Source organism: Sciurus carolinensis, chromosome 5 (genome assembly GCF_902686445.1).
Source record: "Sciurus carolinensis chromosome 5, mSciCar1.2, whole genome shotgun sequence".
Classification (NCBI taxonomy): domain Eukaryota; kingdom Metazoa; phylum Chordata; class Mammalia; order Rodentia; family Sciuridae; genus Sciurus; species Sciurus carolinensis.
Window position 1 is genome coordinate 32,945,586 of NC_062217.1, and position 21,371 is coordinate 32,966,956.

At 41.1% G+C, this 21,371-nt stretch overlaps 1 protein-coding gene and 1 non-coding gene across 5 annotated transcripts in view; one reads left to right on the forward strand and one right to left on the reverse strand.

Annotated features, from left to right (window-relative positions):
• Positions 1–446: 446 nt before the first annotated feature.
• Positions 447–21,371, reverse strand: part of Smad9 (SMAD family member 9) — a 62,497-nt gene continuing 41,572 nt past the window's right edge. For 3 of the 4 annotated variants that reach the window (XM_047554589.1, XM_047554590.1, XM_047554591.1), the window contains exons 3-6: positions 20,896–21,153; positions 15,226–15,447; positions 5,967–6,223; positions 447–3,047 (exon numbers count right to left, since the gene is read on the reverse strand). In XM_047554589.1, coding sequence (XP_047410545.1) covers positions 2,904–3,047; positions 5,967–6,223; positions 15,226–15,447; positions 20,896–21,153 — 881 coding nt within the window. In that variant the 3' untranslated portion in view covers positions 447–2,903. The remainder of the gene's footprint in view (positions 3,048–5,966; positions 6,224–15,225; positions 15,448–20,895; positions 21,154–21,371) is intronic. The other variant, XM_047554593.1, reaches the window with a different exon arrangement.
• Positions 20,610–20,709, forward strand: LOC124986052 (small nucleolar RNA U13). The gene has a single exon (XR_007108960.1). It is a non-coding gene; the product is annotated as a small nucleolar RNA U13 (small nucleolar RNA).

The following is a 21,371-nucleotide window of genomic DNA, read 5'->3' on the forward strand; positions in this document are numbered from 1 at the left end:
GATTACAAAAGCATGAGTTTGACAACTTGTGGGGAGATCAAGAAAACTGTATTTGATCTCCACAACAAAAGCTATGTGTTCTTGATGTTTCCCCCACAGACTGTACTAACATGAGACCATCCTAATTATTGACTTCTCCAAGAAAAGGGGAAATGGGGCAATTAATAGAAAATGGGGAGGCAAGTGTAAGAAAAATAAAAACTTTTGAGACATGGAAGAAAAGTAGCATTTATCCAAGGAATTCATTACCTGATTGCTCAGAAGAGAAGGAAAATAAAATTTCAAAATACAGGTAATTAAGAAATCAATGGTAAATTTATGATTACACAAATGGTATGCCTTTACTCCATGTACAAACAGAGAAACAACATGTATCCCATTTGTTTACAATTAAAAAAAAAAAGAATGAAGGAGAAACTTCATTCTTTTTTTGGTGGTGCTGGGGATTGAACCCAGGGCCTCGTATGTACAAGGCAAGCATTCTACCAACTGAGCCATGTCCCAGGCCACATGAGAAACATTAAAAAAAAAAAAAAAAAGAAGTACAGGGAAGAATGTTTCTCTGGGTTAAAGCAATAATTATCTGACAACAAGGCAATAAGTCATCCCTTAACGATAGCCAGGGTGTGGCACAGAGTGCTGGACTTTCAAATAGGAAAGCTCAATCCCTCTAACAGAGGGAACATCTTCTGACTGACTGCCTAACTAACTGAATTCACACATCATGCTGTTATGTCCTCCTCACTTTGAGCCCCAAATTTAACTCAGGTTCCAACCTAAATACAAAACTCGCTAACTAGAAAAATACAGACCCAGTATGTCATAGAACTGGCGAATCTAGTAAGTATATATCCTGCGGTATTCAGTTATCATACGAGGTTTTGTAGGTGTCCAATGCAACCTTTAGCTAACCGTGTTGCCATTACAGAATGGTTTATGGAGAGGATTGACTAGATGAGCTCATCTGTGTTTGCCATATCAAAAAGAAGATGGAGGTTGGAAGAGGAACAGGAGGAGGAGGAGGAGGAGAAACCAATTTGGAGATTCACACAAAAGAGAAATTTTTAGGATTAGTATTTCAGGCATTAAAAAAAAAAGAAGAAGAAATCAATGACACTTTTTTCAAGCAAAAGGAAATTGGCATATTTTTGTTCTAAAAATTCTGAACCATGAAAATGTCTATATAAACAACTTTTCTACTAGACTCTCTGCTCCACGAGGGTTGGGACTTCCTCGTCTGCCTTTGATTCCACAGTACCTGACATTATACCTGGCACATATAGGTGAACAATACAGAGTTGATCAACCAATAAACTATGGTTTTCTAAACACTAAGTGGGCCACCTAGTTTTAATGCAAAATGGAATAATTACTTTCTATTATATATATGGAAGTTTCTATTAGATAACACTAGTCATTATAAGAGGTGACATTAGCAGCTCACTCATATATCTTTTTCACATGATCATCTCTACCTCAAATACAATTTAATGAGAAACAGCTACATGTGCACTAATGCTAGATAAAATGCATAAATGAAACAATCTGCTGGATTATTGAAGTACTGTCTGTTACAAGCAAAACTTCCATGTTAAAGTACACATTTTTAAGAGGATGTGAAATATTTTTCCAAGCAATGTGGTGGTGTGTGGATAGCAAGTACCTAAGAATTTCAGGAATTTCCCTTTATCGTCCTAGAACAACATGTTTTTTAATATTATGCATATTTTAAAAGATGTCCTGCTATTCAGTACCACTGTTCTCCCAAAATTATATGAGCTTATATGAAATTATTCTTACTTGTGAAGTTATTTCCAGGTAGGAAACTAGCTTTAGAAGAGGCTACCAGATTTAACCAGTTGATAATTTAGTCAATACAGGCACGAAGGTAATTAATTCATAAACTTCATCCAACATCGTGTCTAGATTCCCTCAGAGCCATTAGTATTATTTCAATAATCTGTAAATAGTTAATATCTGCCAACAGGCAGGAAAATGTGGCAGAAGAGGTTCCCTGAAGTAGAAGCTTTAATGTGGGAATGTGAGTGAACGTTATGATTCCCTGTTCAACCCTTTAGTGTTACTGCTTCTCTGCATGGGACTTAAACATGGCGGCATCGCCCACTGCAACAGACTCAGAAGTCAAACCACCAGGAAGACCAGAACCTGATTTCCAACATGAAAAACAGGAGCCTCCCTGGGTGGTTCAGGACTTACCTTATAATTTGGGATTATAGTGCATTCCGTGCTACTTTCATATTTATTTTCCCTTACTGGACTCTGTTTTTAGAGTGCTAGGTTGAGGCAACATGACTCTCGGCTTCACACTTTTTCTCTTTTCCAATCATGGTTTATATTTATTTAAAAGGTACCATTGATACCAGCACAGTAGTCCAGCAGAAATAAAGGATCTGTGGCTTACCTCACATAACTCCTTATACAAACTTGATTATTTTTCCCTTGCCAATAGCACTACAAGTGAGATCATTTAAACCATATGGGTTTGATCGCTCGGTTTTGTCTAAAAGTGTTGTTTGCTCTATAGCTACCAAAACCTGACTTTGGCCACATGAAGTGTTTCTGTTAGGTCTTACGACATGCTGACTCAAGCTGCCTGGGCTCCATCAACACCCTTCACATGTGGCTGACGCTGCTGCCTTTCACTTGCTTCTCCCACAAAAGCAGCAGCACAGGACTGAAAAGCCTGCTTTTCTATTCACACCGTACTGGCCCCAGGTTAACTAGGTAGCACGAAACAAATGGTGATAAAAAATATGAATAGTGTATATTATATGTATTTACACGTGTATTTAGAAACTTGGGTTAGTTGCAAGTCTAAAATGATCTAAGCCACCGCCTGCAATAGCATCTATTCTATAGAAATGAAACTTAAGACATAACTGTTAAGACACTGAAGAAATGGGGTTATGCGGCGATCCCATCTGAGTCAGAACCTTGTCCAACCACTGCAGTGGTCCATGAAGGTGAATCTCAATCCAGCAGGGGGTGCTCGTGACATCCTGGCGATGATACTCAGCTCCCCAACCCTGAAAGGCAAGAACAGAGCCCCAGTGATTGTGTCAGCCTCCAAAGCCTCCAGGCAGAGCACAGAGCTCCTGGCAGACCTCACACACTGGGAGCTCCCGACGACAGAGGGAGGGCGCTGCACCATCCTGTAAGGACAGACAACTGCACCCATCAGATACCAGAGGAGTCTGGATCGGTGCTCTCCCTCTGGGTTCACACGACTCCATGCCACCCTAGAGGTCTGGGGCTCCAGCCCAACACCTGGGAAATGCTGGCAAGTCATTTCTCCTCCCTTCAGGGAAGAAACTCCACCTTACGCTAATTCACGCTGTGCATTCTGCACAGAATGGTTACTCCTTACAGGTCACTAATTGGATCTTAAAACTGTGAAGAGAACTGGAGGGCCTCTTGACTTTCAGGGTTGATATCAAAGCTTGCATATCTATTAGTACATTTTACACATTAATAGAAAGTTATTTTTAAAAACAAAGGTAGATCAAGTCAAACTTATTAGTTTTGTTACTGGGAACAGTGAATCTCTTCTTGGTAGAGTCATTTAAAAATGAGATTTGACCATGACTGTTCACATTTTACATTCGTGACCACGATTCTAAAGTGGCCCTCTACTGCCACCTGGCACCACATTCCCCAGTCTCACTTCCCCTTCTAGCTTATTGCTTCACCCCAGCTCCACTCCCAAAAGCCTGCTCCCCTGTCTGCACTTGCAGATTATGGTCTTTTTTTTTCTTATTTTCATGAGAAAAATGAATCTATCAGAAATGAATGAGAATGTCCACCCACTTAACATGGCCTTTCTACCTCTTACCACAGATAAATCATCTGTATTTCCAAATAAGTCCATCCTTTTACACATTAGATTCACTAATCCACTTATGCATTATTAAGACTTTTGGTCCTACTATTACTTTGCTGGTTGGTCTTTCTCAGTTTCTTTTACTGGCTATTTAAAAATCTCTTCTCCCTCACCTTCTATCTGGGCTCAGTCCTAGACCCCCTGTCTTCTCAGTTTAAACTCAAATCTCATCCAGACTTATGGAGTTATATACCATCCATATGTAGGAAATTCCCAAGTTTACATCCCCAGATGCAACTCCTGTCCCCAAAGAGATTCTTACCTCTAACTCCCTACTCAACATCTCCACTTGGAACACGTGACAGGCATCTCAAAGCTGCCGTCACCAAACTGAACTTTACCTCCAAGCCTGACTCGCCTGCATCTTCTCCATTTGGTTAAAGGCAACATTTCATCTTCCTACTTCTCTTTCCTCACACCCACCTCAAATCTGCCTTCACAACTGGACATCCTTCCCTCATAACTTCTTCTGGAGCTCTCCTGGCAGGAGCGCCCATCTCTCACCTGAATATCACAACAGCCTTCTCACTTCTCCATTTCCTACATTAATACCTATTATCCACGCAGCAGCAGGGTGATCCTCAAAAATGTTAGTCAGACCACGGAACCCTTCTGTTTAAATCTCTGCAAAGCCTGGTCACCTCTTCACAAATAAATGCCAAACTCCTTGTGGTGGCTAATGAAGGTTTGCTCTGATCTCCTCCCACCACACTCAGTTGGCTCAGTCACACTGGCCTGCTTGTTTCTCCAAATTTCCAGGCATACTCTTGGAGTTAGAATTTTGTGCTTGTGCTTGTTCATTCCACTGAGTCCTATGACCAACTCCACCATCTTCAAGTCTCTGCTGAAACGTCTTCTGTGAGGCTGAGGTTCCCATCACTTGAGGCCTCCCCAGACCACAGCACCCAATTCCCTTTACCTGTCTCTACATGTTCTCCTTCCATTCACCTTTATTATGGCTGTTGTTTATTGCCTCTCTCCCTCCTAGCATATTGGTTCCATGAGGGCAGAGATCTGCAAGTAACCATCAAGGTATCCCAATGCTTACAACATGGGCCTGGCACATGGCAGGTGCTCAGTAGGTATTTGTTGATTGAATGAATGAAGGAGTCCAGGATCAGTAGACATCAGAGTTGAACAAGACCTTAGAGATGATCTGATCCATCACGCCCACAGTGTTTAGTGACCTATAATTTTTAAACTAATCATCTATAATTATATTCGCTAGATATTTTTAAAGTCACTGTAACACTAGCAAGTTTGTTTTTTGTGTTTTTGTCTAGCTTTACAAATTTAAAGTTGCATATCTGAAAAATACATCCAGTTGATCTGAGATGAAATCAGACTTCTACGAGATGTTGGCATTCCATCCTCATTTTAAAAATAGACCTGGATAAAATAACTACAGAGTTGGAATGATGGTTCATTAACAGCAATTCAATGCCCTCTGCTGGCTCTAAAGTAACAGAGCATTTGAAAAGATTTCTAATTATGTGTTAATTACTTTACATGCAAAAATGCTCTTAAAACAGTGAATGTGAATAAAGCTGCTTTGTCATCATGAAAGAGAAATGGTTTCCAGAAACCACTTTTTGAAATTATATATTATGTATTCTTGATTTTTATTTTTAATACAGTTGCTAAAATTATTTTAAAAAAAATAAGAATTTGTTAAAAAAAAATAGAACAATCTTTTGTCCTGGTAACTTTAAAGGGCTATGAAAATTTACTCTGAGGGCTGGTGAAGTAGCTCGGTGATAAAGCACTTAGTCCCATAAAATATCATTATTGTCACCTTATTTCCTTCATTTAAAAAAAAAATCAGACAGCTCCTTTAATTTGTTTTCCTCCTAAAGTAACATGCTTAGGAACTTTCACAAAATTGCTAAACAAGACAAATCCTGTTCATAGAGAGCTCTTCTTAAAAACTCTTAACAGAATTCAAGAAAAAAAAAAAAATTCTTATCTACCTGAATACTACTGCCACTTCCACCAAAGACCAAAGAATGCCTCCAAATTTTGTGTTGTTTCTCATTTTTATAATCCAAAAGCAATTACTCCTTACCTTAACAAAACTCATCCGGATAGTGCACATCTTAGTTAACTCATAAACAACTTCAAAGCCATGGTGAACCGACTGGGCAAGCAGCTGAGCAAAGAGCTGGTTGTTGAAGACCTTGAGGCTGCACCCGCTGGGAATCTTGCAGACGGTGGCTGGGTGGAAGCCGTGCTGATAGTTGCAGTTCCTGCTCTGCACAAAGATGCTGCTGTCGCTCACACACTCGGCATACACCTCTCCCCCGACGTAGTACAAGTGCACGCCTGTGGACACAAACACAGCGCCCTGCAAACACTGTTCCCTTCTCAGTGGCTCCTTCCAGCTGGAGAGATGGGACTCTTCCATCAGGTGCATTTTCACAGCACCAATCACAGATGTCTGAGTTAGGCATGTGACCCAAACCCCCCACTTGTTTTCATTATAATTTTTTTTTTACTTTTAAAAAGTGATTAATTAGGAGTATTTTCAGCTGTCAAAATTTTGTCATTTTCACAAGTCCATTCAAAAATGCAGTCCATGGCTGAATAGAGTGAACATGTCTGTAACCCCAGAAACCTAAGAGGCTGAGACAGAAGGATTCCAAGTTCAAGGCCAGCCTGGGCAACTTAGCGAAGACCCTGTCTCAAAATGTTAAAAAAAGTTAATAAAAAGGGCTGGGGGTATAACTCAGTGGCAGAACACACCTGCGTTCAGTATCCAGTACCTCCCCCATGTCAAGTGTTACTCCCAAGGAACAACTAACTACTCCAGTAGGCTTTCATATATTATTGCTTCTGTTACTCTCTCAATCTCAGGCTTATTTATTCCAAACTAAGGTTTCATAATATTAGAAACAAAATAAATACATCATAAAAAAAACACAAATAATCCTTCACGTACATATGTCAACAAAAAATTTAATTTAAATGACAGTTAATATCACAAAAATGTTACTTAAGCACACACACTAAACCCACTCCAGGGGAAACAATAAATGAAGTTTAAAGTTTATTTTACTAACAGCTATAAATCGGTTTGTCTTACTAGATCCTTCAAAGCGATCTATCTCATTTAAAAGGTGTACCACCCACTATTACAGTCAGGTCAGACAATGTCTATTTAACTTGTGAACAGTGACGTTCCCAACACTATCAGACACAGTATATAAAAAGTCATGAGCGAATGTAGCTTATACCACTTTACCTAACATTATTGGGGCTATCATTCAAAAGAGCGCCCCGAGAAGGTTGCTGATCACGTGAATTTTTATTCCAGGCTAAATTTTAGTCAATTCTTTCTCTCCTCATGTCAGGGTTTGAGATTAAATATAAAATTACAGTAAGGGGCTGGGGTTGGATAAAATGAAAGACATTCTAGTCTAGTGAATATTAAATACAAGAATGATTTTTCTCCCATTTTAATGGAGTAAAAACTCTAGCACCAGATGTCAGCATAACCACCATGCAGTTAAGAGGAACTTGTTGAAGTGATCCAGAATATACCTGTTATATGCTGGGTTTCCTCAAAAAGAAAATACAAAACTTTTAAAGAATAGAGCTTATAGATGCCCCCGCTCACCGCCAGGGCTTCTCATACCCCAGTTCGGGAAACTCTACCAATAGAGCTGCTCGGTTTGTCAGGTTGTAAGAAGCACTGCAGGTAATTGTGCATTCTGTGTGACTACCTCCCGACACACTTTGTCCTTTTTCCCTCTCTTCTTTCCCTTGATAGGATTTTGCCTAAGTTCACAGAAGAGAGAAGCCTGGGCAGGTGGGTAGTAGAGAAGAATAACTTCTAGTATATATTCCAACCACATTGCTCGGAAGAAACCAACCCAGAGTCCCACAGATAAAAGCAGAGCTCTGGGTCTCAGGCCACTGTTACTTTGTCACTGCCTATGTCAGACTGGCTCCCCCTTCTCTTTCCTCAGCTTTCCTCTCCCTTTTCTTTCTTATCTCCATTATTCATTTTCCTGAATGGCCTGACACTCACAACACAGGTAGACAGGGAGAGGAAGCAGAACAGCCCCACTAAGTTGGAAGAGATGACTTGACTGGACCATGGTGAGGCCATGACAGCAGGGCCTCCCTTAGCCACTCTCGGGGGGAAGCCTGCCTCTTAGGCAGGGGTTGGGTAGGCGAGGGGGCCTAAAAGAGGGGAAGCAGGTGGAGTAAGCCAGAGTGAGGCTCCTAAGCCTTCAGTATGCATTTGAACTGAATGACCTTCAAATATATAATCCTCCTGGAACCTATTAAGTAGAATAGATAAGATTTTTGTTATCTGACTCTGGTCTTTATTTAGGGGTTGGTTTTCAATCCTGTTAAAGGCTTATCTGCAACCACAGTACAAGCTGGCAGAGAAAGAAAAGCAGAGGAGAGCCTGGGCTGATGGCTGGGTAGGGGCCCAGCATCCTGAGAGAGGAGTAGTAGAGCCAAGGGGAAGAATGTGAAGACCGCTGTGTTTAGCAGGAGAGGTCCAAACCCAGCCCGCTGTGGAGGAGGTCAGCTTTTAGAGAGAAGGCATCATCAATACAAGAGTCCAGTAGACGTGTGATTTTATTTGCATCCATCTGGCAGGCCAAATTGTGGCTTTAAACCATATGTATCAGATTCAAGATGGCCACAAAGTAAAAAAAAAAAAAAAAACCAGTTCTCATGCTTCAGCCTGCACCAGAACCACCTGGAGGCTCATTCTACAGATCCCTGGGCAGGGGTATGGCTCAGCCTCAGCAGTGGAGCACTTGCCTAACATGTGGGAGACCCTAGATTGCATCACCAGCACCGCGCACTACAAAATCAAAACAAAAAAGCCAGATAGCTCACTGACTCAATAAGTCTTAAGTTAGTAAGTTCCAGGTGAAATGGACACTTTCTCGCTTTGGGAACCACAGATAAGGAACTTAGATTATGTTACAGACCAGTCTACAAAATTGGACAGGCTGGATTTTAAAGCATGGGGTATTTGATAACTATTTTCAGATAAGAATCTCATAGAATTCATTATTCCACTCTGTTCATGAATACTAGCAGGTGGTCTCATATGTTTTTATATCTCTGTCAGAACTGCATCTCACTGAATGTTATTATTTGTGAACTCTCCACTTTTTGTGACATTTCTTTAGGCCAGTTTAGTAAATAATGAACATGTGCAGGTTTCATTGCAGCTACATTTGACAGTTCTTTATGAAATCATACCTATTCTTATAGCAATAAAATATGCCATGAAAGTGTTATTATAACTGAGAAATTTTAGATAAAGCAATGTAAACAAAACTATTGTTAATATAATCCTATAACATGTTCTAACTTCTAGCAATAAGGAATAAGAAAGTACTACCTGCTATTGTTGTATGTGTGCCTGTACAAATACATAACAACAAACCCCACTATTATATATAATTGTAATCCACCAATAAAAAAATTCTGGAGAAAAAACAAAAGAGGTTACAAGAGAACCCAGGCAATGTGGTCCCAAGGCGACCTCTGTTCACACTTGGGCTGCGTCTTTCTTTATCTAAACTTTTTATTTTGTGTGAGACTGCCATCCACTTTTTATGAGACCAGTGAGTCTTGAGTCTTGAGTCTTGTGTGGTGACACCTTGGGATTGATTTAGGTCTGTGCAGTCAGAGTGCAAGTGTGTCCCTTTAATCTTGTTCTATTGTCTCAAAGTAGAGGCACAAGGAGGGAAGACTGGAAGGAGAGAAAAAGCCACCAGAGGGAGGCTGGGAGAGTACCCAATGCCCTGGAATCCACTCAGAGTTAGGGGAGGCAGTCAGGAAAGCATAGGTATGCATGCAGATCTTCTGACCGGGAAGGACGGTAAATGCCACCTCTACTGAGAGAACTCAGCCTCTCCACTCTGCTAAGAGCACAACCTCAATGTATGGTTCCCGTTTTGATCTGGAATGTCCCCGAAAGCAGCAATACTGCAATGTTCAGAGGTGAAAAGCTTGGCTTAGGAGAGCTGTAACTTCAGCAGTGGATTAATCCATTTAAGGGAGTAATAAGTTGAATGGTCTACTGTCTACCAACTGTAGGCAGGTAGGGTATAGAGCTGGAGGAAGTAGGTCACTAGGGGCGTGCCCTGGGGGACTGTATCTGTTCCTGGTCCCCTCCCTCCTCTCTGGCTGTCATGAGCTCAGCAGCTTTCCTCTGCTGGGGCCTTGCTCCATGACATTCTGCACCATCTCAGGCCCAGAGCACTTGAGTCAGCTCACCATAGACTGAACCTCTGAAACTTGGTGCCAAAAATAAACCCTCCTCTAAGTTGCTCTTGTCAGTCTTTGGATCACAGCAACAAAAAGCTGACTAACAAACTAACACAACTTAATGCCTCCCTAGAGGTTACTTGATCTTGCCTTTGCTTCTCTTCTGTACAGATCTTTTAAAACCCGGCTGGTAATCAGGATCATCTGGAGCTTAAAGACAGTACGTACTTCTGGGTGTGATAATTGTATTTCTTTAAATTTCTTATAAAGTGAGATACATACTGAAATAGGTGAACAAAGGAATACAAAGTCTGAGATTTGCTTTAAAACACTCTAGCAAGGACTGGGCATATAGTTGAGTCTGTATGAGGCCCTGGATTCAATTTAGCACCACAAAAATAAATAAATAGGTGTAAAATACTCTATCCAAAACAGTCTGGAGGGTAGATGTAAAAGGAGGGCACAGAATGTCAATCTTATTGGCACTAGAGATGACGTGAAGACTCGATAACACTACTCTCTCTACCTTCGTGTATATTTGAAGCGTTCTACAACAATGTATGATCAAGAAAATAAATATCCAGATTTCCAAATCCACACCCAGAGCCTAGGTCAGAGGACAGAGCTAGGTCTTCCACAGGACCGTTCCTAGAGTTGTGCACTGCACTCCAGGGCCTGCCTCATTGTCTTCCAAACTTGGTATAATTACTACAATATTTTTTCAGTAGAGGACAGTGATTTCTTTTGAGGAAGGGGCAACTTTTCCTAATTTGCATAATCACTTCTGGGCTGTAGGAAGTCTGTATTTGAAGACTAAGTCTCTGTGGACAAAGATGACCAAGCAGGTTTGGGCCCAACTGCACTATGTTGAATGTCCCCTCACTGCCAGTCACACACTGGGCCACTAGGCTTGGGCTGGGCTGGGCTGCACTCTCTCACTACTGTGGTAGTGTCCCCAGTGCACCCCTACACCCCATGTACCCCCATCCTCACAGGAGCAAGAAACCCATTTAGAAAATACAGACATGGAAAATTAAAGTCCACCACAGACCCATAGCCCAGAAATAATTACAGCTCATATCTGTTATGTATCTTTGTCTTCTGTGAAGTACATTTAAAAAATTGGAATCATCCTTTACATGATGTTTTAAAAGTCTATTTTTCATCTAGTAATATATTACGAACTTTTCTCCAGGATACTGGATATTCTTCAACGTCAAGTTTAATGACTGTAATAGCATTACATTCTATGTTAAAACTTTTTTTAGGATTTGATTTTTAAAGTTGAGAAGCCATATCCATGCTTGAAAGCAGAATGGAAGGGTTATTTTGAGACAGGGAAACTAAGTCCTTGGGAACGGAAGCAAATCAAGTAACACCCGAAAGGGTAAATTCTCCTTCCGAGGAACTGATGCACCAGACACTTGCATCAGGATGATTCCTTTCACGAACAGGAAGAATTACTAGAATTCTACAGAACTTAAAACATGACAGAAAATCAACATTCATAAAAAGGTGAAAAATTGAACTGGGTTTGTGGCTCAGCAGCAGAGCATTTGTCCAGTAGGTGTAAGGCATTGGATTCGATTCTCAGCAGTGCATATAAATAAATTTTAAAAAGTAAAGATCCACTGCCAAGTAAAAAATAAAATAAAATAAAATAAAAAAGGTGAAAAACAAATTCCAAAAACAATTCAATGATTTAGGATATGTGATAATTTTTGGCAGGGTGATCTTGGTTTACCTCAGCAAATTCAATAGCTGGGGTTAATGATTCAGGAATTATCAAACTGATGTACGTTTTTTCCCACGTAGGGAAGAAAAAATATCAGGCAGGTGGAATGCCACACGTCTACACATGCAGAAGGGAAGCAAGCCTGTCCCTTCAAAGTGTCACCTAGGGAAGTGAGGTAATCAATAAGGGTAGCCGTCATCAGTACTATCATCGTTTTATTATTCAGCAAAGCTTTCAAGTGTGTTGCTTAGTTTTCAAAGAAAGTGGACAGACCCCAGATTAGAATTCAGCGTTTCAGACTCTTGGAGGTATTGCTCCGCATTTAAGAGGTGGCTCTAGAGTGCTAGTGCTAAATGTTAGTAGCTACCTAAAACATTTTGCAAGGGTGAGAAGAATGGGTTCAATTCCCTTTGCACCAGGTAACTACTGCATGGCTGCAAACACATGCTTCCTACCAGCCCCACTGCCTCACAGTGTGTCCCACTGGATGGGAAGCAGGGTGAGAAGGGCTGGAAAGTCCAGTACAAACATCCCCACCAGACAGCACACAACCTGCAAGCATCCACTGCCACCCAGGAAACAACACTAATTTCTTTTTTGGAGAGCCTGCCAGCTTGGCTAATTTTAAGGAACAAAGAACACATAAAGTAACCTCAAAGCTAATCAGTAATTCTCAAGAGGAGAAATGGTTCATCACTAACCATAATGGACAGAATTTTTTCTGTAGCTATCTTCCACCTTTACCCTCTCCCCAGTCTAATCTCAATACAGCAGCCAGGTTATTCATTTATCTATTCATGCATGAACACATGCATGCTTGCAATGTTGGGGATCAAACTTGAGGCCTCATGCATGCTAGGCAAGCGCTCTACCACTGAGCTACACTCCCAGTCCAGAGGATTCTTTTAAAGTACAAATTTATATCCTATGAACTCTTGGCCTACACCTATCTTCCCATTTCACACTCTGTCATGTCTTCCCCTGCTCAGTTTTTCTCTATTTGACATACTATATAGATCACCTCTTGACTTTCTTTCCTTAGCTGCACGTAATCCAGGAAGGCAAATGGTTTTGTCCTTTCTCCTGCCCTCCCCTTGTGTCCAGTTTGGCTGAGAACAGGTGCTCAGTATGTGTCTGTGAGATGAATGCACACCTCTGAAATTTACATCTCTATTGCTTCTCTGCAGAGCAAGTTCACTTTCTTGCTAACTTATCATTACACACTTGGGCTGGTGCCCCGAGAAGCCAAGCTGCTCAAAGGAGAATAATCTCAGCAGGACCTGAGAGGTGATCTCACAGGAGATCAATGGCCCTTGATTTAAAATATCCCAAGTCAAAACACTTTGCTGCCACGCTTTATGGCATGCCTCGTAGCAACTCTAAAAAAGATTTTTTTTTTCATATTAGAGTAATTCCTAAGCAGATTTCTGAGAATATTGTGACTTTGCCTTGGGGACCAACAAAAGTGGAGAGCCCGTCCTCCAGTTAGGAGACATCAATAGGAGCCGGGTGGCCTGGTTTTTTAGACTAGGTTGCATCCTGGCTCTTGCTCTTATAGATTAGCTCTCAGTCAGCAACACAAGCACCTGCTCTCCTCATCCTCATCAATAACACCTTGAACAAGCTCCTTGCAGAAAGCTTCTCAGAGAGTACTGAATACTCCTTTAATATTTTAATTTTATGTTTGTGTTCACTAGCACCAGGAGAAGTCTACTACAGAGACCAATCTGCAAGGCCCTCAACAAACAGCTCCACAGCACTATGTGTTAATATTTTATCTTAAGATTTTACTGAAGATTCTCTTATAAAAATCATTTTAAAACAGAGTCACACCTGAAAAACTTGTTTAGGAATTCAGTCAAATAGAATTATTTCTTCTTTAAAGTAAGCTGTTTTCCCCTTTGGGATTAGAACTATGTGGAGATTGAGTTTCCTCTTTCTATACTCCCTGTCAGAAAACCAATCACAAAAGTGACAGGCACAGTCACAATGCTCATTCACATGGATGACACACAGTCATCCCTTGGTGTCCGTCAGGGATTGGTTCCAGGACCCACTGCAGGTATGAATCTCTGAGGGTGCTCAGGTTCCTTATATAAAATGGTGTAGTATTTGTATAGAATAATGCACATTTCTGCTGTATACCCTAAATTTCTAGGTGACTTAGAATACCTTAAAAAATGCAAATGATACGTTAATAGTTGTTACACTGCATTGTTTAGGGCACAATGAAAAAAGAAAAGTCTTTACATGTTCATTTCAGTACAGATACAATTTTATTTCTGAATGTTTTGATCTAAGTTTGGTTAAATCCACAGATGTGAAAACCCAGATACAGATAGCAACTGTACTTGAATTCTCTCCTTCTCCACCTCAGTTTCTGATTTTCTATTTTCTAGTTATTATTTCACAGAAAAAGTTTTCTTGTAAGTTGCCTCAAAGATGCTATGAAAGAATCAGAATGTAAATAAACATAAAATAACTGTCTTCATTAAGTAGCAACATCAATAAATGAATTCAACCTTGCAGGCTTAATAAAACAGGGGACACGTAAGAAGGATGCAAGAGAGACTTTAAGAGGCATCACCCAGTGAAATAATGAATCTCCCTGTAAACCTTAAAGAAAAACTTGAGGCTACTTTTCTGGATGGGAAGAAAAAAGATGAAACAACTCTGAAGGTTCCTTCTCTGTGACTCCTGAGTACTATCAGGCAGACACACCAACAATTCTAAAATAAAAGAAAGTATTTAAAGACCCTCAGCCCAGCCTCATACTCTGCTGGGATGTGCTACCCTGGCTAACATGGATGAGATGGGCGTCAAAGGCACACAGGTGAGACACCAGCAAGGCCTGTGCCCTCCCACAAGCTGTCACAAGAACTGCCAGACACAGGAGAGCCCCTGTCACCTGTCAAAGGCTTCCAAACACACTTCTTTCATATTTGTAACTACCTCACTTCTAAGTCACCGCAGGTCACTTTACCTCATGTCAATAACCATCCAGTCAGATTTCCTCTCCTTCAGAAATCAACCTGAGCATCTTCAGGCAATTCAAAAGTAACACATGACACTTGCACTGAATAAGCTCATCCTCCTTTCAAATGTGTCATCTTTCTTGGGTTTGCAATACACCACCCCCAAAGGTGGCCTGCCAACTTCAAAGGTGGAGAGACCAGGACCCTGAACGCCCATGAGCTCTCTCCAGTGGTGATTCCAGAACCAGCCCACGGTTTGCTAGCCATGGGGTCTTTCCACGGGACTACACGGCCAGTTCGTGACTAGTTTCTAGTTCCACTCTTTCAGCTCAGAAGGCTACGCCACGGCATGACATAGTTGCTCTTACCCTTTCCTATGTGTCTCCTGGTATTTTCTATTGTTGAGTTTCTGTTTACATTCGAAAGAAGTCCAAGACAGAACCTGTTCCTGTTATTTGAAGGGTCGGTGAATCCATCTATGAGCACACTTCGGGAGGAAGCCTGGAATGTCTCCCCTACTCGGTTGTTCAGTTCATAGTAGGCGACCGAGCACCAGTGCTGCGGCTCCTCGTAACACACTGGTCGGAAGTCTGAAAGAAAGGAAGCCAGACAGCACTCATGACTGTCATGCCTGGGCCCCCAAGCCCATGATTCCACCAGGAAATGGAGATGAATACTTTCAACCAGAGGGTTGGCTGTAAGACTAGCAAGGCTGCTTTGCAATCTTTTAATAACACACTTGTGGAGTAGAGGCGTGTTAATCTTCCATGGTTACAGCATCTGTAAATATGCTTCTTAGTCAATGACAGGAACAGGGAAAAGATGATATGAACAGATGTAGAAAATCATCATCCCTAAAGTAAACATAGGTCAAAGGAAGTTGGCAGGTGACCTCATCTTCATATATAAAAGATAGCATCTTACTTTACTCTTATTGAGCCAAACTGAATTCATGGGCCAAAATTTCCTAAAATTAAAAAAATCATTTGAATATGATGAAAAACAAATCAAAACATTGAACAGAATTTTACTTAAGAAAGAAAGAAAGAAAAATCTTCCACTTAGACGGGCTCACATTCTCCTGGGATATCTAGTTACAAATGGCATAAAAGTACTTTAAAGAAAGCTGGATCTTTCATTTGCAAAGCCATGAATGTGATGTTTTCACCCCACATGTTAATGTTGAAGCAAGTGTTCCTGTAACCAACCACAGTACAGAGGTTTTCCTTTCTTTGCTATGTGCACCCTTTCTCTTCCTATTGATATTTTTTCCTTGAATACATTAGTAATTCTTGCATCTAGAATATGTTCCTATATGCACTAAAATATAATTTTATGAAACAGATAAACTAGGATTGCTATTCAATTTATAAAGGATCTCCACTTAAGAGAGAGAGATCCTTTAAATAGTAAACTCCTTTCGACCCTTCCTACTCAAACGGTGGTTCATGGGGCTGTCATGTCTGCCTCACCTCAGATCTTGCTAGGAGTTTTGATTATTGAACCCCACCTCAGATCTACAGAATGAAAAACTGCATCTATGTAAGATTGCTACATGGTTATGGTTTGTAGGAATATCAAAGCTGAGCAACTCCTCTAGCTAAATGAAAGACACCACTATAAACCTATGGCGCAAATATATTCTTACAATAGAACAAAATCTCTAATTTTCTTAAGTCCCCAGTTGCATATTAACTGTTAAGAACTACAAACTTTTAAGCCACGCATGGGGATGTGTGCCTATAGTCCCAGCTACTTGGGAGGCTGAGACAGGAGGATCACTTGAGCCCAGGAATTCCAGGCAAGCCTGGGTAACATAGTGAGATACCATTTCAAAATAAACAAAAACAAGACTAAAACAAAACAAACGAACAAAAACCCTCACCACCACTACCACCAAGGACAAAACCCTACAAACCTCTAAATGCTAGGGTAAAATAAAATATTAGCTTACTTTAGTAACAAGGATGATAACATTCATTCTCAAGTCCTGAGGAAAGCCAAAGTTAAAATGCAGAGCCATGCCATCTGCCTCTGAAAACACATTTTTGTTTTGTTTTGGGGTGACAGGAAACACTCCTGGAAAACAGCTACATTTAGCTGTTCACCTGTGATTTACCTCCATGAGGTACTGATAGTGCTAAAAGGCCATCAGCAGTGGCACCTGCAGTGCAGCCATTCTGGGTCCCTGGGGCTTACGTGGCATGATGGGGCGAGTGGGTCAATGACAGGAAAGCAGTGAAACAAAGGCTTTGTCAGCTGATAAACTATGCAGACAGTCCAGTCTGTTTGGCCGTTAAACTCATGGGCTTGGAGGGCAGTGTTACTGCTAAAGAGAGACCATGTTAATGTAACACAATGCTTCTGAAGGGGCATGTTGAGTGCCTTACCAAAGAAACTGGATGTTCTGAGATCCCCACTGGAGGACTGCTTAGTTTTACCTCTGACTGAACGAATTAACATTGAGTTCAAATGACTTAAGGATTTTTCAAATCGAGGAGCTGTTCTCTGAGCTTTCATCGACAGAACAGTCTGTTACCTGGTTTGCAAAGCACATGGTAAGCTGACTTTCCTTTGAAATTAGTTATTTTCAGTTTCCAAGTTGCCACAGATTGTACAAAGGCCAGAGGAATGAACTGTTCCTGAGGTACTTCAAGATATGCCTCCAAAACAGAAGAGTTGAAAATCAATTATAACCTTGGGCCCAGGGTACACTGAGCAGGGTCCTTCTTCCCTAATATCAGTCCTGATCAGACAGTGACCTTGGTTAGGCAAATGGTATAGAGTCCATAGATGGCAGCTTGTCAGGAAGTAATTCATAACACCATAAAACCTCCAAGGCAGTGGGAAAACTTGAGAAAGAACCTCAGAACAACTGATTCCTTCAGTTTCCATTCCCAGTGTTAGTTCAGAAGGGCCTTGAAACACTAGTGGTGGGATCCAACAGTACATAAGATCGGATCAGTCCTTTCTTGAACTGAAGTGTCTACACAAGTAGTTCTCACACTGAAAAGTGTGCAAAAAATGCCAGAGGCACTTGCTAAAAATGCAGATTCCTGACCACATGCCCAGAAATTCTGATTGATTAGATCACTGGGAGTCTGTAGCCATGTACATTATACCAGGCCCTATCACCAATTCTAATGCAGGGGCTCATGAGCCACTATAGGAGGCCATGGACATGGTATTTCCTTATGACAAAATGGACAGTGACCTTAGTGAAAAAGTTATAATGAAAGCTGGCCCTTTTGCAGGTCCTGGAGTAAATCGATCTAGAAAGTTCAGATGCTGGGCGTAGAATTGTCATATGACTCAGCAGTCCTAAGTCTGCACCCAAAGGATTTGAAAGCAACGTCTCAAACAGACACTTGCCTGCTAAGATTTACAGCAGAATTCTTCACAGAAGCCAAATAGAGGAAACAAGCCAAATATCTAACAGCTGATAAATGTTTTTTTTTTTTAATTTGGTATGTCCATACAATGGAATATTGTTCAATCACAAAAATAAAGTATTGATACATGCTACAAAATGGACAAACTATGGAAAACACTTCATTAGGTGAAATAAGCCAGATACAAAAGTGCAAATATTGTATGCAACTACTTATCATCAGGTACCTGGAACGGGCAAACTGGTAGGGATAGAAAGTAGGCTGGAGGTTACCAGAGCTGGGGATGGCAGGAAATGGGAAGCTATTACTTCATAAGTAAGGCTTTTCTACTTGGGGAGATAAAAAATTTGCAAATAGATAGTGGTGATGGTTGCATGACATTGTGAATGCACTGAACACCACTGAATTAGACTTGTTAAAATGACAATTTTTATGATGAGAATATTTTACCACAACTTAAAAAAAATCTAATATACCAAAAAAAAAAGGCACTGAATTGTACTCTTGAAATAAATCAATCATATGGCATCTGAATTACATCTTAATAAAACTGTTTAAAAATTTAGGGACAGAACAAATTAAACTCAAAAGTTCCTTTCACTCTTACTTATCTATGGATCTGTTATTCAGGTTGGCATTTGTGGTTAATCATTCAGGGAAGAATTGTTCTCTCTGAAATGCACAGTGCCGTGCCTTCCTGCCTTCCATGAGAACCTAATCAGCTTCTCTGCTCCTGGCTGGGCTCTGTCCTTCATGGACAGGAAGAGGAGGAACACCATCACTTTGTTTATGTAACCAGGGTCAGAATGCAAAGTCCATACAGGAAATCCTCATAGCATAGATGTGTTATGTAAATATGCTATTTTGCAACATAATTATCCTGTCCCTTAACCATGGCTCTGCCCTCTGTTTCTGTCTTACCTCCCTCTCAATGAACTCGGCCATGTGTAGGACTTTAACCACTTGCTCCCACACTGTGAGGACTTCTGAACTTTCATCCAGCATCTCAGTCTGTCCCCCACATCAAGTCCCACTGATTCTACTTCCTCTAATTCATTGCCTCTTTCCAACCCTACACCTCTGTTTTAGTTCAAGTTCTTGTAGTCACTTGCCTGACACAGCCTCTCACCACCTGATTTACATGATTGTTCCCATCATCATGCTTCCTGAAGGTCAGAGGCCACAGTAATCATTATTGCACTTCTAGCCTTGGCCCAGGGCTGTACACTTAGCAGGTGCACAGTCATTACTGCGTCGATAAAATCTCTATCTACAGTTCTGAGCTTTAATACATGTTCCAAACACCTGCATAGTAATTTCTTTACTCAAAAAGCAACTAATGAGCAGCTCTAGGCTGGCTCTATGCTGGGCATGGAAAAGAGAAGAAATCATATAATATAAAGTGATAAATGTGAAAGTATAAATAAATAACTTGCTGAGGAGGCAAAAAGAACTAACTCAGAAGGGAAGAGGTAACTCCTTTACCATTTTACAAGTTCTTTGAGAACAGGGACAATTTTTGTTCTGAATTTTAATTCCTTTTTCAGTAACCTAAGGCAATGCTTGGGTTCGGTAAGAGTTTAATAAATATCTATTTTAAAAGGTGAATTTATGAATAAATGACTACAGCAGATTGTTAATAGCTGGCACCAAGTGTATTTACCTTTGCCTTTAGGAACTTGTTAGTCCTTGATATTATTTATCTTACACTTACAAGGTGCACATAAACCTCTTCTTCATATCTCAACTTGGACCCACTTCACAGGTGTGGCAGCATGCAACTATGGCCGAGTGCTGGATTCTCCCTTTCTCTTTTGTATGCTTTATTCAATTCAGTAAATAGTTCCTGAAGAGCTCTCTATTCAAGCTGGTACCCTGGCTTCACAGAGCAAAAACTGAGAAGCACTGGCTGGAGGGAGGGTATGCACCTATCTGCTGTAACTAGGGACTCCCTCTGATGGTTGAAAGAGGCCACCAAAGAAAAGGCCTACCCCCTGACTCTCCATGTTGCTTGCCCTCAGGTCAAGTCTTTCTGCTTGGGTTAGAGAAGTATTTTAATCTTATTTCTATTGCTTAAAAAAAATACACACACGTATATAAATATATACATATACATGTGTGTATGTGTGTGTGTGTGTATATATATATACACAAGGATATATACATGTGTGTATGTGTGTGTGTGTGTGTATATATATATATATATATATATGGATATATACATGTGTGTGTATGTGTGTGTGTGTGTGTATATATATCCTTGGATATTCCCAGAAATGGTGTTCAGACCACTTAGTTTCTGAGAGGTTTTAGATGAGAATCAGGACAAAAACATGTTGTACAAATTGGGCACAGTGCAGATCTTTTTTGGTTCATAGGCGTGATGATCATGCAGCCGTGCATGTGAGATGTGCCTCCCACTAAACCTTTTTATGATGTCAGCACATTCTCCATCTGACGTGGAGAAAAAATTGAGTACAGTCCTGATCATCTTAGAGAAAGGATCTAACAGCCTGTGGAGATATCTCGAAACCTGTAAAGCACTGAGTGTCCGTTACAATGACCATGATTGTGGTTGTCCACCATAAATAACAGCTCCGGGTCCTAATTTCCCATATTTTCCCACAGACCGTGACTCTTACTGACCTGAGTGTTGATATGGAGACTCTGGCTCAGAAGGACTTCCAGGGGAGTGGGGGTAGCTGGCTGAGCAGGGGGACTGCGAGAAGACGTGGCTGGGCGAGGGAGGGAGCGCAGGACACGGAGGCTGCTGGAAGGACTCGGGGTAGGTGGCATTGTGTGGCATGAGCGGCTCGCTGTGCAGGGAGGCGCTGCGGAACTTGGCCAGGAGGCTGAGCTGGGGGTTGTATTCACTGTGTCTTGGCACGAGCACTGGAGGCAGCACTAGGAGCAGAAGGCGACAGGAGAGTGAGCACTCAACGATGCTCTTCAGGACAGAACGGGGGACACTTGCTGTTCTCATCTGCCTGCTTACTGGTGGTAAAACCATTTTTCTTTTGGGAACTGCCCCTCTGCTATTCACCTGCTCATGATACTACTGTCCATGATGGTCCCATCTCTACCCAAGAAGTGAGTATGTGGGTCACACCATACCAACAGCC